This window comes from Sparus aurata, chromosome 11 (assembly GCF_900880675.1).
Source record: "Sparus aurata chromosome 11, fSpaAur1.1, whole genome shotgun sequence".
Classification (NCBI taxonomy): domain Eukaryota; kingdom Metazoa; phylum Chordata; class Actinopteri; order Spariformes; family Sparidae; genus Sparus; species Sparus aurata.
Window position 1 is genome coordinate 22579169 of NC_044197.1, and position 16040 is coordinate 22595208.

At 41.3% G+C, this 16040-nt stretch overlaps 1 protein-coding gene across 1 annotated transcript; it reads left to right on the forward strand.

The window, feature by feature from the left end:
- The first annotated feature begins 524 nt into the window (after window positions 1–524).
- Window positions 525–5372, forward strand: ptgs2b (prostaglandin-endoperoxide synthase 2b). The gene is made up of 10 exons (XM_030434471.1): window positions 525–689; window positions 961–1077; window positions 1184–1327; window positions 1455–1598; window positions 1925–2106; window positions 2211–2294; window positions 2387–2633; window positions 3168–3454; window positions 3554–3701; window positions 4358–5372. The coding sequence occupies exons 1-10, from the start codon at window positions 629–631 to the stop codon at window positions 4768–4770; spliced, it is 1827 nt and encodes a 608-aa protein (XP_030290331.1). The 5' UTR covers window positions 525–628; the 3' UTR covers window positions 4771–5372.
- The last annotated feature ends 10668 nt before the right edge of the window (window positions 5373–16040 follow it).

Genomic DNA, 16040 nt, shown 5'->3' on the forward strand with positions numbered 1-16040 from the left:
TATATATATATATATATATATATATATATATATATTATACAGGCGGTAATTCTCTGTCGTCAAATTAAATTATAGCCTATATTATCTTGAATGACGGTCGTCATCCTGTGGAAATAGAGTCTGTAAAATCAAAGCATTGAGCGGACATTCATTTAAAATTGGCCGATTCCCACAGGAGCCTACCTGAGAGACAAGAATTAATGTGAAAAGACCATGAAAACGCATTTCCACAAAGTCCCATAGGCTTCAAATGGGTGCCTGTTGCATGGAAAGACAATCTGACTGTGAAAGTTTTCCAGACTCTTTGTGATGAATTGATTTAAATGATCTCGACTGAAAGAAGGGAGAGGCGGGGGGGGGGACCAGGGAATCTTTCAAACTACCAGTAATACCTGTTTGACATCACATATGCATAATCCCAAAAAAAAAACCGAAAAACAAAAAAAACAAAATTGTGATTGGAATCACTGTGAGCATGCGATGACGTCAGCCTCTGCAGTGTGTATAAAGGTGCTCCGTTGGCAGGTTCGGACATTCAAACGCTCTCTGAGCTTCGGAGCGACACACTGCGGAGTGGAGAGAGGAGAGAGAACGGAAGCACAGGAAGGTCAAAGAAAGTCTTTGGAGTATGAACAGACTCACATTCGCGGTTTTCCTCTCGGCGCTGGGGTTTCTAGTCTGCGAAGCTGGTAAGTCGAGAAAACCGAACATTGTTAGATCTTTGAAAGCTTAAACAGAAGACACAGAAAGAAGTGCCTTTTTCTTAACATGTCTAAAGTTTTGTTTTCGTTTGGGGACTTTTATTATTTTCTAGGAATGTAATGACACTAAAAGAGTTTGTAACTATGTCTTCATTTGTTCTGAGATATGTGATCCCGTTATGCTGAGGCTTTTCTAAGAGAGTAATGTTGGTGTCTGAGGAAGTGAGCTCTAATAACCGCCTGTTGTCACCTGTGACAGGTAACCCATGTTGCTCAGAGCCATGCCAGAACAGGGGCGTTTGCACCGCGCTTGGAGCAGATAATTACGAGTGTGACTGCACGCGGACGGGATATACTGGACAAAACTGCACAACGCGTAAGTCTGAATGACTCACATGAGGTGAAACTAAAATCAGGATGGGTTTGTCGCAGTGGTTTGTTCAATAATTCATTTCCTGTTTTTTTTTTTCTTTTTTTAACAGCCGAGTTCCTCACCTGGCTCAAAATCTCCCTGAAACCTTCGCCCAACACTGTCCACTACATCCTCACCCACTTCAAGGGCTTCTGGAACATCATCAACAACATCTCCTTTCTCAGGGATGCCATCATGAGATATGTGTTGACATGTAAGTGTTTCTACCTGAAGGCAAAATAAGAACATGTTCTGGAAACTGCTTCATAACAAATCAAATAATTTGTACCGAACCAGTGGGACTGTTTTTATACTAATAATTAAAAAAATTTTCTTTCTAGCTCGGTCCCACCTGATTGATAGTCCTCCAACTTTCAATGCGGATTATGACTACAAATGCTGGGAAGCCTATTCCAACCTTTCCTACTATACCCGCACCCTCCCCCCTGTGCCCAAGGATTGCCCAACCCCTATGGGAGTAGAAGGTGAGTTCGCTTTCGCCGCCTCGGGAGAACCAGTTTTCTCAGATTCTTGTATAGTGAGCAAGAGCGTCTCGGCCCCATTACATCACAATGAATTGATCCCCTCTGCCAGATTAAGAGAGTTGAATTGTGCTGAGGGAACACTGCAAAACCTGCCCCAGCAAGCCAAAACTAAAGAACACGAAACCATTTTTTTCTTTTTCTCTGAATTTACACTGATCAAGCTTTAAGAATTTACAGTGAAAGTAAACTGCCATTGTAACTTTGAGTCACCTAAATGTTTTGATCCTGGATTATAATCTTGTGTGTTCATTTTCCCCCCTGCCCAGGTAAAAAGGAGCTACCTGATGCTAAAATACTGGCTGAGAAGCTTCTAATGAGAAGAGAGTTCATCCCGGACCCACAGGGCACCAGCTTGATGTTTGCATTCTTCGCACAGCACTTCACCCACCAGTTCTTCAAATCTGATATGAAGAAAGGACCTGCTTTTACTGTAGCCCAGGGTCACGGGGTAAGCGCAGCAGATCTCACGCAACAATAGGATTTGAGTCGAGAAATAGAGAAAACCTGGTAATGAATGATTTATTAACAATATAAAACTCTTTGTGCTCTCAGGTTGACCTCAGCCACATTTATGGAGACAACCTGGTCAGGCAACACAAGCTCAGACTCTTCAAGGATGGCAAGCTTAGACACCAGGTATGAGAAGAGACAGCTCCACTTTAAACAGCCGCCCACTTCAGACCACACAAGTGTCTAACAGCTGCTTCCTCTCTTGTGTAACTCTGCAGATCCTGGACGGAGAGATGTATCCCCCGACAGTAAAGGAAGTGGGCGCTGAAATGCACTACCCTCCCCACGTTCCCGACTCCCACCGCTTCGCCGTTGGCCACGAGGCGTTCGGCCTGGTCCCCGGCCTGATGATGTACGCCACCATCTGGCTGCGGGAACACAACCGGGTGTGTGATGTGTTGAAGGAGGTCCACCCCGACTGGGACGACGAGAGGCTCTTCCAGACCACGCGCCTCATTCTGATCGGTGAGTTTATGGGAGTCTTGACAAACTCCACAAAAGTTTTGAAAACATTTGGCTTGGAAATGAAAGCAGACATTATAACACGAAAGGCATGTGATGTCATTTCATGGTGCTATTGTAGTTACCGGTGGGAATTGAGAAAAAGAGGAAGTTGTACTTTTTATTTTGATAATCATCTACTTGCAAGCGCGTTGCACACAGTGGAGGATTAGAGCACTGCTGTGTTGAAAGATGTGAGAAAAGAGGAAATGTTTAGTTTTTCATTGCAGGACTTCACTGCATGTCCGCAAACAATTACATTCAATCAGAACAATAATTTGAGTCTGATATGGATACTTGGAAACTATTAAAATGACCTCTTCTTCTCACAAATTGAAAAAGCTGACTGCTAGACACAAGATGTCTCCCAAGCCACTGAAAAATGTATTCTTAGTAGCGTCAAACACATACATCAAACCTGAAACATCCAAGTTAAATAGCAAATAGCAATGTATAACTACATTATATTAAAATCTTGACCTGACACTTGTCCTGCAGGCGAGACCATCAAGATTGTCATCGAGGACTACGTGCAGCACCTGAGCGGCTACAACTTCAAGCTCAAGTTCGACCCCGAGCTGCTGTTCAACCAGCGCTTCCAGTACCAGAACCGCATCGCATCCGAGTTCAACACCCTGTACCACTGGCACCCGCTGATGCCTGATACTTTCCACATCGAGGAGAAAGAATACAACTACAAACAGTTCGTCTTCAACACGTCTGTAGTGACTGAGCACGGCATCAGCAACCTCGTGGAGTCCTTTTCCAAGCAGATCGCTGGACGGGTAAGAACAGTTTGAGCTGTTGTAGCAGCGTTTCAATTTAGATCTTAACACTGTGATCGCTTTAAGGCAGATTTACTAACTTTACATTCATTTATTTAGGTTGCCGGTGGCCGAAATGTCCCAGGACCTATCATGTACGTGGCCATTAAGTCCATCGAAAATAGCAGACAAATGCGCTACCAGTCTCTGAATGCCTACAGGAAGCGATTCTCCATGAAGCCCTACAGCTCCTTTGAAGACATGACAGGTGAGACAAAGTAAAGATGACTTACCAAGCCTAATACTTGCAGGTGAAAGGTTGAAGATCAATGAACAGATTAATATTAACATGAAGGGAAAGGAAATGTTGCCTCAGCCCAAATGATTTTTTCTGTTTATTAATAGCATTATTCAGGAAGTTAAAGCGAGCTTGAGAAACACGCCCAGAGTGAAGCTGATGTCAGAGATTACTTATTGTTAAAGAAATGGTTTGGACCCACTTTTATTCCCCAGCAGCTTTTAAAGGTTAGGAATTCATTTGCATGACTCTTAAGAACCAGATGTCCATTTCATCTTGAGATAGTGTAAGCAGATTGTCATCACAAGAGAGCAAGACATAAACAGACAAGTGAAGCCTCCTGCTTCAGAGGAGAGGATTTAAAGTTCACGAGAAAGGAGGACTTAACGTTGATTGAAAAACTAACTGTGATGCACAGGGACAGAAAAATATTAAGTCAGATCGAAAAGAGGAAGGAAGAGGCAGAAACAAGAGGACAGATTTAGTTTACCTTTTATTTGCTGGATATGGATCAGTCAAAACACTGAGCTCCTATTTAGACTAGCGGCAAACTCTGCAGCTGCTGAGAGAGTGAGATAGAGAAGCCAGACCAAAACTAAATCCAACCCCTTCTTTATGTTCCTCAGGAGAGAAAGAAATGGCCGCAGTGCTGGAGGAGATGTATGGACACATCGACGCTGTGGAGCTCTACCCGGGTCTGCTGGTGGAGAAACCCAGGGAAAACGCCATCTTTGGGGAAACAATGGTGGAGATGGGGGCCCCTTTCTCTCTCAAAGGCTTGATGGGAAACCCCATTTGCTCCCCGGAGTACTGGAAGCCGAGCACGTTCGGGGGCACCGTGGGCTTCGACATCATCAACACTGCCTCCCTGCAGAGGCTCGTCTGCAATAACGTGAAGGGACCCTGTCCCGTGGCATCCTTTCACGTGCCCGACGTTAAAGAGACGGGCTCCGTGATCATCAACTCGAGCACGTCCCACTCAGGCGGCAGTGATATCAACCCCACAGTCATTCTAAAAGAAAGGACTACTGAGCTCTGATTTGTATTATTTTCTCTAACTTTATTATACATTTATTTATTTATTTATTTATTTTTATATTTATTTTCCTATATTTATATGAGAAAGTGGAAAGTAGATTTTTTTAATAGGAGATTTTGTGTATTTATGTCTGGCTATCAAGAACAAAAGTCTGTGGTTGTGTCTATTTATTGAAAAATTCCTTGTATTATAAGTTATAAGTTATTGTCACAGTAATGACCTCAGACACTAAAACTTAATACTTGAAAGTTAGTTTACAGTTTCAGCTACTTGCTAGTGTACATTTTACTTGCAGGTCATATGTATGTTCACTAACAGTTTATCATTCGCAGAATGTGCTGTAGTAGCGATGTTCACACTGAACTAAGTGGCTGATCTTGACTCTTTTGATCTCATATAGCATACATAAAAGTGTGTTCCTGTTTCAGTATTGTTTCACTGATGTTTTACTTTTTCAGTCTGTGTTTTGTCTTGGGTTATTTAAAAATTCTTAGTCAAAGCTGCACTGTTGTTTTGATGTACTGTTTTGTTCTGAATGCCAACTGATTTTAAAGTTTGACATTAATAAATGCTTCCTGGAAATGGAGCACATCTCTCATAAATCGGCTGTGAGGCTGTTGTCATTTTCATTTGTCATTGTGATTGTTCCTTTTTTCCAAAAACTCACTGATGGACGCCTCATGAACAGACAGGCTTTTCTTTCCTGTGTGAGGACATAGCAATTCAGGCGGTAAAATCCAACATAGATTTAGCCATGATAGCAGACTGACTTCAGCTTGTTCGTCCTCTGAAAGTCAGTAACAGACTGCCATTAAGAAATCACAGTTTGCTTAACCTTCCACATCCCACAGATATTTGAATGTAGGTGTGATATGAGACTAATTATGCCATCCATGCCTTGATTTCATCTTGGTTAGATTATTGTACTCCTTTTTATTCAGTGATCCCACGCCTTCAGCTTACAAAACGCAACTGCTCAGCTTTAAACTTTTCATAATAGAAGACTTAGCCTTTCTTCACTGGTTGCCACTCAGATTTAGTATTAATTGTCAGATTTGACTTAACGCCTTTAAAGCACTTCACGGTTAAGCTCCCAGCAACACTGCTGAGTTACTGCATCCCTATGAGCCAGGGCGCAGTCTCAGATCCTGGGCCAGGGCTTTAATGACTGCGGGCTTTTGCAGTCAGAGCGTTGAAGTGTCCTGCCAGAGGATCTGAGGCTTGCAGAGTCAGCGACCTCTTTTAAAAGATGAGTTCACCCAAAAATTCAGTCATTATCTTCTCAGCCTCATTTTGATGGAAAGCTGGGTGTTTTAAAACATAAGGAAGAACAACCTTAAAAACCCCATTAAAAATCTCCAGAAGCCCAAAGACCCATAATTGATTTGAAGAAACATCCTTTAGACCTTTTTTTTAACCCGCAACCCGTCTGAAGTGCATGAGCTCAGCTGCTCATCATTGGTGTAAATAACATCATTTCCCAATTTGTGATCTCAGGTTTTGTGGAGACTTGGATTCTGCTGAACAAGCTGAATGGAGTTCAGCACTTTTATAAGAAAAAAATGCCTTTTTATTAATGTACACACACACACACACACACACACAAACACAAGGCACTCTGAGTCCTTGCGTTTCAGTATATCAGATAAAACATGTATACTCTTGTACTGAGGAGATTTGCATGCTGAGTGGCAGCATGGTATGATCACAGATATGCTGCAGTGAGATAAATAACTGCAGATCAGGGATTCTAACTGAACCCTTCCTGTTCCCTTTCGGGGTAAGTCGGATAATTAGATGAAATGATTTTATCTGTCCCTATTCCTTAGGGCAAAGTAAGAGTGTCATTAGGTAATACCACGACACAAATTACCAGCAACAGTTTCTGTGCACTGCTTCTGTTTTTAATATTACGTTCTGTTGATTTTTTTAAATTGCTAACAACACATGCAACATGCCGTGTATAGAAAAGGAAAGGACCGTTTAGGTGGCTGCACATCCCTAAAACTTTCCACTTGCTGGTTTACACATTGCCAGGAAAAGGTGCATAAAATACCTTTTTACTGCATATGAGGTGTGAAGCTTAGCGCTGTGTCCAACAGCCTGCAGGAAGCCTTGTGTCAGCAGTATAGACTGGCAGCGCAACAGAGGAGGAAAGTTATTTTTCTAGGGGACCCGCTCCAATACTAACATGGTGGAAGAATGTTGACGTGACCGGCAGCACACAGTAGTTAATCAGACCGCAGGGTGTCATCCCTTCTAATCACAGACAATGACAAGCTACATTTTCCCATCCATTCACACATTTCTCACAACTGATGGAGAGAGCACATTAACTTTCTCCCGTCACGCTGGACGACTCGAGTTTTAAACACAAAACCAAAGACAGAAGCGGGGACATTACATTAATTAAGTCATGTGCATCAGTTGTCATTTCAACTGAACCTGATAGACGGTTCTTCCCCAATCTCATAATCTTTGTCTTGTACTTCAAAAGACCAGGCGTACGATTCCCCGCCAGAGACGTGGCCCACCATGGCATGAAAATGACCTAATTGTGTGTGCACATTATTTGTTTTCCTCACTGTCAGTTGCCTGAGGGTGAGTGTTATTATTCCATTGTGCATCAATGTGTGGCATGCTCAGGTCCTGGTCTATGAGATAGAGCAGGGGAGCACATCTTGCTTTGTGTGGGTGTAATGAGCATGAGCAGGCCGTGGGCCCTGGTGTGGGAGAAGATCAGGAGACTTCAGTGAGTGTTTTCCCTCTGACCGCTTCTGGACCTCTCTGGAACCAGATCGGGTGTAGAGGCCGTGATCCGAGACTGGAGTTACGTGACGCCTTGCAGGTGGCAGGAACTGGGGTCAACTGGGAGCTGCCGCCGGCCTCCACCACACAAGAAGCACTGGCACTGACCCACTGGAGACCACTGATCACCTACATTGATTTTTACCAGCAGGTGACAACAAATATAGACTGACAATTCTAGTGTTTAAACAGAAATATCCTCATTTGACTCAATGATGCAATGAGTTAAAAGAGCAGTCCACCAATTTAGCATTGCATAATGACAAGGATCAACATCGATGTAGCAGAACTTGTCAAAACCCGGTGCCTCCATTACCCACAATTCAACTGCAGACATATTATGCAAGCAAGGGAGTTGCATTAAAATCTGGACAGTGTTGGCTGCGTAGCCCCATTCATTCCTATGAGAGATGCGCATGAAGCCAAAATGGCTTGACTTCCTGGGTGTAAAATTTCCTGGATCTTTCGCACTGTGGGGGCCGTAGAGTGTACGCACTAGAGACTACTGCTGACTGGTTTAGCACCTGGCTACCTTGAATACATATAGAATGATTTAATCTGATGGCTAAATTCATAATAACTATTTTGTGTGGGTTGTGATGTTTAAAAAAATGTATCCACCTTTTAACAGCTGCTTCTTTCACATTGGAAGCTCATGGGAAAAAAGATTTGTTGGGCACCCAGTGCATCTCTCTTAATTGGCTCTTAAAGTGCACAAAGCCTAGAGATCATGTTGTGTTTTAAATTGATAATTTGCTAATAATTTGTTGACTCAGGTTCTAAACAAAGTTGCTGGTTCTGTTCCTGTGCTGTAACGCTTAGTTTCTTGTTTTGAATGTGTAGGTCAATGAAATGCTGCCCCTCGACCTTCACACACACAGAGTGAAAGACAAGACAATACTGTACGTGCCCAGCTCGTTACATATACAGTATGTCACATAATGTAATGAGTCACACATGCAGAGCTGTTCAGCTTTGCTGATGAAAACATGCTACCCTTTGTTCATTTTATATCCTCAACTGGAGAAAAAAACACCCAAATTTGTGATCTTTAACGTTACTCTTTCCAGTCCAGCAGAAAAAAGGCAACTCTTTCATCGCTCTCTATCATTAGAGTCTGTCATGGAGTTTTTGTTTCTTCATACTTCTGTAAATTTTCATGTACAAAATAAATAAGATCTGCTATTGTTTATCAGATTGTGATTTCAAACTCAGTACAAACTGATTGGCGGGAAACAGCAGCCACTTGCTCCAACCGGGGCATTTCCGGTGGCCACCCACTAAATTTAAGAATGTGAAAGGCCCATACTAGTGCCAGGTTTGTCCATTATGGGCTACTGAAGAAACATGGAGATGCAACATGGCGTTCTCTAAGGAAGGGGTCTTGCTCCCTATGTACATATAAACGGCTCATTCTAAGGTAGGTTCTAACGCTGCAGTGGTCAGGCTACAGTGGTGGTATCAACCCATATGCAGACAAAAGCTTCTTTGAGCTTATTTACTGACATGCCTGATATACAATAATGACTTTCAGTTGTAATGATGTGTTTTGCTACTGTTGGGGCAACTCAACTGACAGTGGAAGATTTATTTGTCAATGTGGATGATGTCATTCTTTCAATATGACGTTAGTTTCACTTGACTCCTGACACACTCATACAACATCACATTTTTTTCATACCTACATGAACATGCGATAGTTCAGCTCATAGTGGAAAGCCTGGGGCATATGAGAAAGTCCAGAAATATTTGTTAAACTCACCGTGCTGATAAGTTGTTGTTTTTTTTCTGAATGTATTTCTGTGAGTTGGTCAGTCATTCTGTGATCACAAGCTCTTGAGAACTGTGACCCTGGTTATGAAAACATTCCTGTAACGGACAGATCAGTGAACCAGGAAATAAAACGGTAGATGTGTAAGTGAAGTGATTCCATAGGATATACAAGAAGCCGCTGTAAGAAAACCAGGGAATGGCGATAGATCAGCACACAATGAAACATTGTGCAATCAGAGGAAGAGACAACCTGATGACTCATCTTTGTCTATCTGTGTGCTTACACTCCTTAACCTTGGGTTGCTTTTGGCTTGCACAAGATAATATTTGTGGCAGCGTCGCGTGAATTTTCTTACCAGAATTCTGATCAACCAGGAGTTAATTGTGGAAATGTACCGCTGATAACTTATGAATATCCCCATAAATCCTTTGGTTTAGGGCAGTCGAGGTGAATCCTTTTTACTACATTTGATGAACAAGGTTCATCATAAGGTTTATAGTTTTTTAAAAACCGTCCATTTGTTGACACTAAATCAGGAAGTGGGACTAAGTAGGTAAACACTGAAGATAAGGTGTGTGCTGAGAAAGTAAACAGAAGAAATGAAGACAGAAATAAGTAATTAAAAGAAAGAAAAAGACAAGAAAAAAAGGATGGAAAGACAAAGAATAAATAACAGAGAGAGAGGGAGCAAATCCCGCTTTCTTTGTCTTCACTCTTGCCAAGTCTGACCCTCATGTTCTGTTCGTATGCGTGAGTTTCAGCGAAGAGGAATGCCTGGCACCTGATTGTTTCCCACAAGCTCCATCTGACGTGTACACTATAGGCAGAAACTACATACAGAGCCTTTTAGGGTGAAGATGCCTTCACTGTCTACAACACTACATCACAGGATGACCAAACAACAAAATAAAAACACATAACAGCTGTTAAACTGTCAGGAATCACGCGAGCCATTAGTCATATATCATATCATCGACACACACTTACTCATCAGTCAGACACATCGCATTTATACATTTTCATTTTCTAAACCATCCGAGTGCCTGAAATAGCAGATGCAGTGGATGGCATCACACACCAAAGATTGTAAGAGGTGACCTTAATTCATCTTACTCAACTAGCTGTGCTGAACCTGATAAGAATCAGTTTATGAAAACTGAAACCTGACCTCAGTCTCATATTTCTCAATCATACATGTTGAATAATAGGTCCACATTTTCTCAAGTCTATTTTAAGAATGTGTAATAACATGTCAATATGTACATCAGAAGGGTCATTGGTCGCTCTGTCCACACTGCACACAAAGGGATCCCCACCATAAACAATTTTAATACTAGAGAGCACCATGTGATGGGATCACGCCTATCAACATGTAGACAGTCTGACCCATGAGTACTCAGTGGTCATAGGTGGGACCACACCCATCTTCAAACTCTGTGTCATTTTGATCTCATCTTCACACCTGTAACTTTTTGTGACTGTATCTTGCTCGGCTGTGACACTATAGCGCTGACAGACTCACAAGTTGAAAACAAGACCAAGCTGCTCTACAGAAGACAGAAATGATTGAAAGTGGGAGACAGTGGTCAGCGATGGGGTGGCCCCCTCCCTATTCAATACTCCCTACTTCCGGTGCCCCCTGCTGAGATCACACCCATCTTTAAACTCTGCATTTCCAACACAACTACACAACTTTAAAGAATAATCACTGCACAGTTGTGATGCTATGATGCTGACAACGTTTGCCCAGTGACAGAAAGACAAATACACACCTGGTAAAGTACTAAAAACACTTCTGTGGCAGTCCTTGCCACAACAGGTGTCTCCAGGAAGACATTCTTGCCATGATGACACACACAGACTCACATATGAAAACAATACCAGCCAGGCTGTGGTTGCTGCTAATAAGTGATGAAAAAAAATCAGAATTTCTTCTTGAAGGTGCCCGATGTAAGTTTTACAGCCCGTCCATGTTAAATTTTGTTTCAAGTCAGTTCTGGTTCATTTCAGTTGAATAAAATTTTTTTTCCACACATACTTGAAGTTTTTAGTTTTTTTGTATATTGCCATGACAACCTTCACACACACATACAGATGCCACCCATATGTCATTCATATTAAAAGGAGTAATTGCCCCTTGTCGCACACAGAGACCTTGTCATTAGTGTTGCTTAGTCCCTTTCTCACACACCCCTCTAGTGACTAACATGTGACAATTGACTTGTAAAATGTCAGTTATTTGATCAGGTTTGTTGAAAACTTTCCCATGTTAGTAATAGGGTGTCTCGAGCTCTCATACCTGGACACACCTTGCATATCTCTCATATCTTCTCTGACTTCTGACTTACTTTGGAAACAGTTTTCTGATAACAGTTACAGTAAAGAGTTGTGGAGCAGCTAAACCCCACAAACAATGCAAATTATATCACAATACAAGAACTCACTGCGGTCCAAACAACATTACCAACTTATAAAAAAAAACCATGTGATTCCCATTTTTAATATTTCAGGAGAAGTTCTTCTGGCTAGAAAAGTCTCCCAGTACTTTTCCCTTTCAAAGAACAAAACACATGTTTCTCATTTCATTTCTCCCAGGCCATCTCAGTAAAATGATGTGTTTGTGTTTGTTGGAAAGCTTGGTGAATCAGACTCCACAGGGATCCACATTTGGCAGGACAGTCGCACCCAGAGACTGATTGGGAGCACATTCAGCAAAGCGATGCTTAATTGGCGTCGAGTATCAGCACGTAACTTCAATGTCGGCTGATGAATGTGAGTGGGTGTTGGGTTTGTGGAGGTCCATCCGCCCTCTCCTTCGTTTTCAGACTGTCCCTTCCAGCTCTCTTGGTCAAAGTCCTTAAACAAAGGCTAGTGGATAAGAGTGGTGAGAAAATCTGATAATGCATTTCTGGGGTTTTTAAGTGCGTGTGGATGTGTGCAGTCGTAGACGTCCCTCCAGATATCTCCTGGAAATCCATTCACCTTTAAACCATGATTATATGCTTCGTCATTTGTTGAATACACACTGAAACTCTTTTGCAACTTTATTCACACAAGGAAACTCACAAATGGGAGAATGTCTGGTGTCATGAAATCCCCCTATCATTTCCATTTGAATTTCCAAGACTTTATTTCCTGCATGACTGAAAGTAGATCTGATCGGGGTTCATCATCAGTCAACTCATGTTCCTACATGTACACATACAGTATCAGGAAGGAGAGTGAGTGTAGTACAGAGAAAAGCTCTCAACAACTGATGACCTAATTTTCTTTGAATGATATTGTCTGTTTGCTTTTAAGAACAGTAAGTCATGTCATTGGTATCTCTTATTGCAAACTGTGATGCAATCAAAATCACCACAACTCAGAGTACTTGTTAAATTTAACAGGGAGCAACCCCCACCTGAACCACAAGATCCCAGAATCTTGTGGCCTTTCGGAAGTCTGATACATCAAATTAGTTCTAAGGGGTACATTTCTCTGTGATTTGGGTGCAAAAGTGATATCCCAAAATCACAGTATTCAACCTTTTCTCTACATTTCTTGTTTTACTTTACCTTCAAGTCATTTTTCTTTTTAATCGTCCCTTTACTCTTAGTTGTGATCATGGAGGACACAGCTTATCCCACAGCTGCCACTTGTCTACAAAAGAATCATCTTGCAGTTCTATCAGTGCAAAATGTAATATTATTAACAATAACTCTCGATTTGGATTAGATTCTCAGTGACCTGGGGATTGCATGGGAATCCCCAAGCAGATCTCAAGTGGGGACATCTCCCTTTCCACCTGTCCGTACTTACTGACACTTGACATTTAAATAGTTTCATAAACTAGTATAAATTGTTAGTTGTTAGTTTTAGGTCACTGACTGGTTCGGTATACTCATTTTAAAACACTCTTGGTAACAGTTTATACAAAGTGAGTTTTCCATTTATTGCAAACGAGCAGTGTGGAAGAAGTATCTGGATCCGTTACTTGAGTAAACATAGAAATACCACACTTTAAAATACCCCACTGCAGTTCTGTATTCAAAATGTGACTGAAGTAAAAGTATATGAGTAGCTTTAGCGAAAGTAAAAGTACTTAATGCAGAACAAATTCCCCTGTGAGTGTTACACTATCATATATATTTTGAAGGAATTAATAAGCATTGTAATGTTGTATTTACTCAAGCTAGAGATTATTTGAGCCATAAGATATATCTGCGATAAGCTGATATGACCTGATAATATCAGCCAACCGATATGTCGTACGACCTGTAGACAGCATATTTTTCTGATAAAGCCAATCATTCCTGGCTTCAGTGCTTCTGATTTAAAGTTAAAACACTCAAACTTGAGATGAGTTATGAACGCCACAGAAATTGCACAAGTGCTGTCTGACACCTGTCTGTGGTTATATCTCTATCCCTGAAGACATGAGACACATCTTGATGGACATGTGAGGTGACAACCATGTTTGTCACATTTCAATGTCAATGGTTGACGTCTTTCTCCAGAAAGACTATATGTCTGTCACAGGTACCGGCAACCTTTCACGAAGAGAAGCTGCAGCAAAAGTTTCCATGACATCTTTGTAATGTGTTGTCACAACATGTCGGGTGAGGTGACAACTAACCGTCTGCTCAAAGTGTGTCATTAGCGCCAAAAATTTACTTCCTTGTAACAGAGGAATGAGTCCATTTTGTCATATAGCCATTTGAGTATAACTCACACTGGGATTAACTAACACAAGTCTATAATTTTCTCAAAATCACACAGATTAAAAAAGAAGACTCACTCCGTAATTTACCTGAAAGAGAGCAGAATGTCGTCAATGGAAACAAACCAAAGAAGAAGATATTTTGGGAAGTTTTGTTCAAAGTTTGGCTTATGTTAGTCAACCCAAACATCAAGCCAACACCTAAAATTTGGCATTTTGCTTTTGTATTAACTGAAAACATTTTATTGTCAATAAAGTCCCATGAAAAGACAAGTGACACGTTTATACTATATTTGTAGATCGCCAGCCAAAAGCAGAACCAGAATGAAGATCAGTATGTGTGAACTGTTCAAAGATGTGATTCAGGAGCTCGAGGAGAACTCACCAACAGCCTTGGACGCCACAGTAAATAGCTGGTTGAGTCACAGACAGTTCATGGAGCCAGGAGCGAGCCAATGAGAGCCGACCCCCGTCTCTTTTCTCCCTCTCTCTTCTGTTGTCATCCACAGTACAGTAGTTCTCTGAACCTAAGTATGTTTCTGCAACACCACAGATCAGTTAAAGATGAACATTTCTTTATGTTGCAGCTTAAAGTTTGTCAGTGTTGGACAGCACTGTGCTTTCATTGTGCTCTGGTTAGGTATATGCACAAAACCCACTGAGTTTGGGTTAGGAAAAAAAACCTGCTTTGGTTGCCACAGCAACGGATGGAGACGATTTTTCTTATTGTGAAAAATTGGCAGTTTTGGTCGCCACAAAAACTCCTGGAAATATCCCCAGCTGTCCTTAAAAATATCCAGCGGCAATTTGGCAGCCGTGTTGACTTGTAATAACGTAACAGTGTTACTCAAACAATAATAAATAGATAAATAGATTTGTATGGCACTATCCTTAGCTGTGGACTGATAGCAGTGGATAGGCAGGACTTCCTTGTTAGTTTTAGCAATTTCATGCACTTTGTTGACACAAATTACAACAGAACGTTCTCAGCCAATATCTTTTATTATTGAAGTGGACAAAATAACTAATATAGCATAATTTCAAACAAACAGGATGTATAATGTCCCTGTAGTCTTCTGACATGTGGGTGTAATTTTTGAATAATGTTAACTTTGTTATGTGTCTACAACGACAGTTTTTTCAAAAGGACTTCCTTGTGATTGAGTCGATGACATAATGCTAAGGAAGACGGTATGGTAAACCCTCAGCAGTCGTTTGCAGGTTTGAACTGGAGGAGTCAATGTAGACAGAGGGCTGCATGTAAACACACTGAGTCTGAGGGGGAAGTCAGCTGTCGGAGGAAGTGAAGGTGGGTGTAAGACAATTGGAAAGGGAGTGGTGGGAGGTGAAATGAGAGGGTAGACATACAGTACACCTGAGAAAGGGCAACTGGTTTCTGTTCAGGATCTAGTATACTAGATCAATGAATTTGTATGAGTAACACTTACACAGAGGTACGTTTGGAAAAGAAAGGACCACATTTACATGACACGAGTCATTTTAAAAGTATCAGCCAATATAAAAACCCTTCAACTTCCAAAGTGATGAAAAATGTCAGTGATGTCAGTTGTTGTGTTTCTCATATTTTAACTGTAGAAAAGCATGAAGCTTAAAGCTCAAGACCTGTTAGATTTTGCAGTCCAACCCATCTCAATCAGAAAAAAATGTTTTGTCATCTGGTATCGGGTCTCCTGGACTCGTCTCATAAACTACGTGACTGACAGAGATCCTGTCATTGAAGTCGCGTCTGATGGATGAGTCACACAGACAGTGTGGCTGTTGCTGTGGATCTTTCGTAATTACTGTATTCAAAAGGACGGAAGTAATTATGTCTGATGATCCAATGACACATCAAACCATATTTTGTGTTTGTTTTTTGTAACTTAGCATTTAAACTTCTGTATTACTTTATCTATTTGTTTAAATTCAGTACGTACTCAAGTGTAAGCATTGCATGTTAAATGGTGTATATAGTAAGTGGATTTC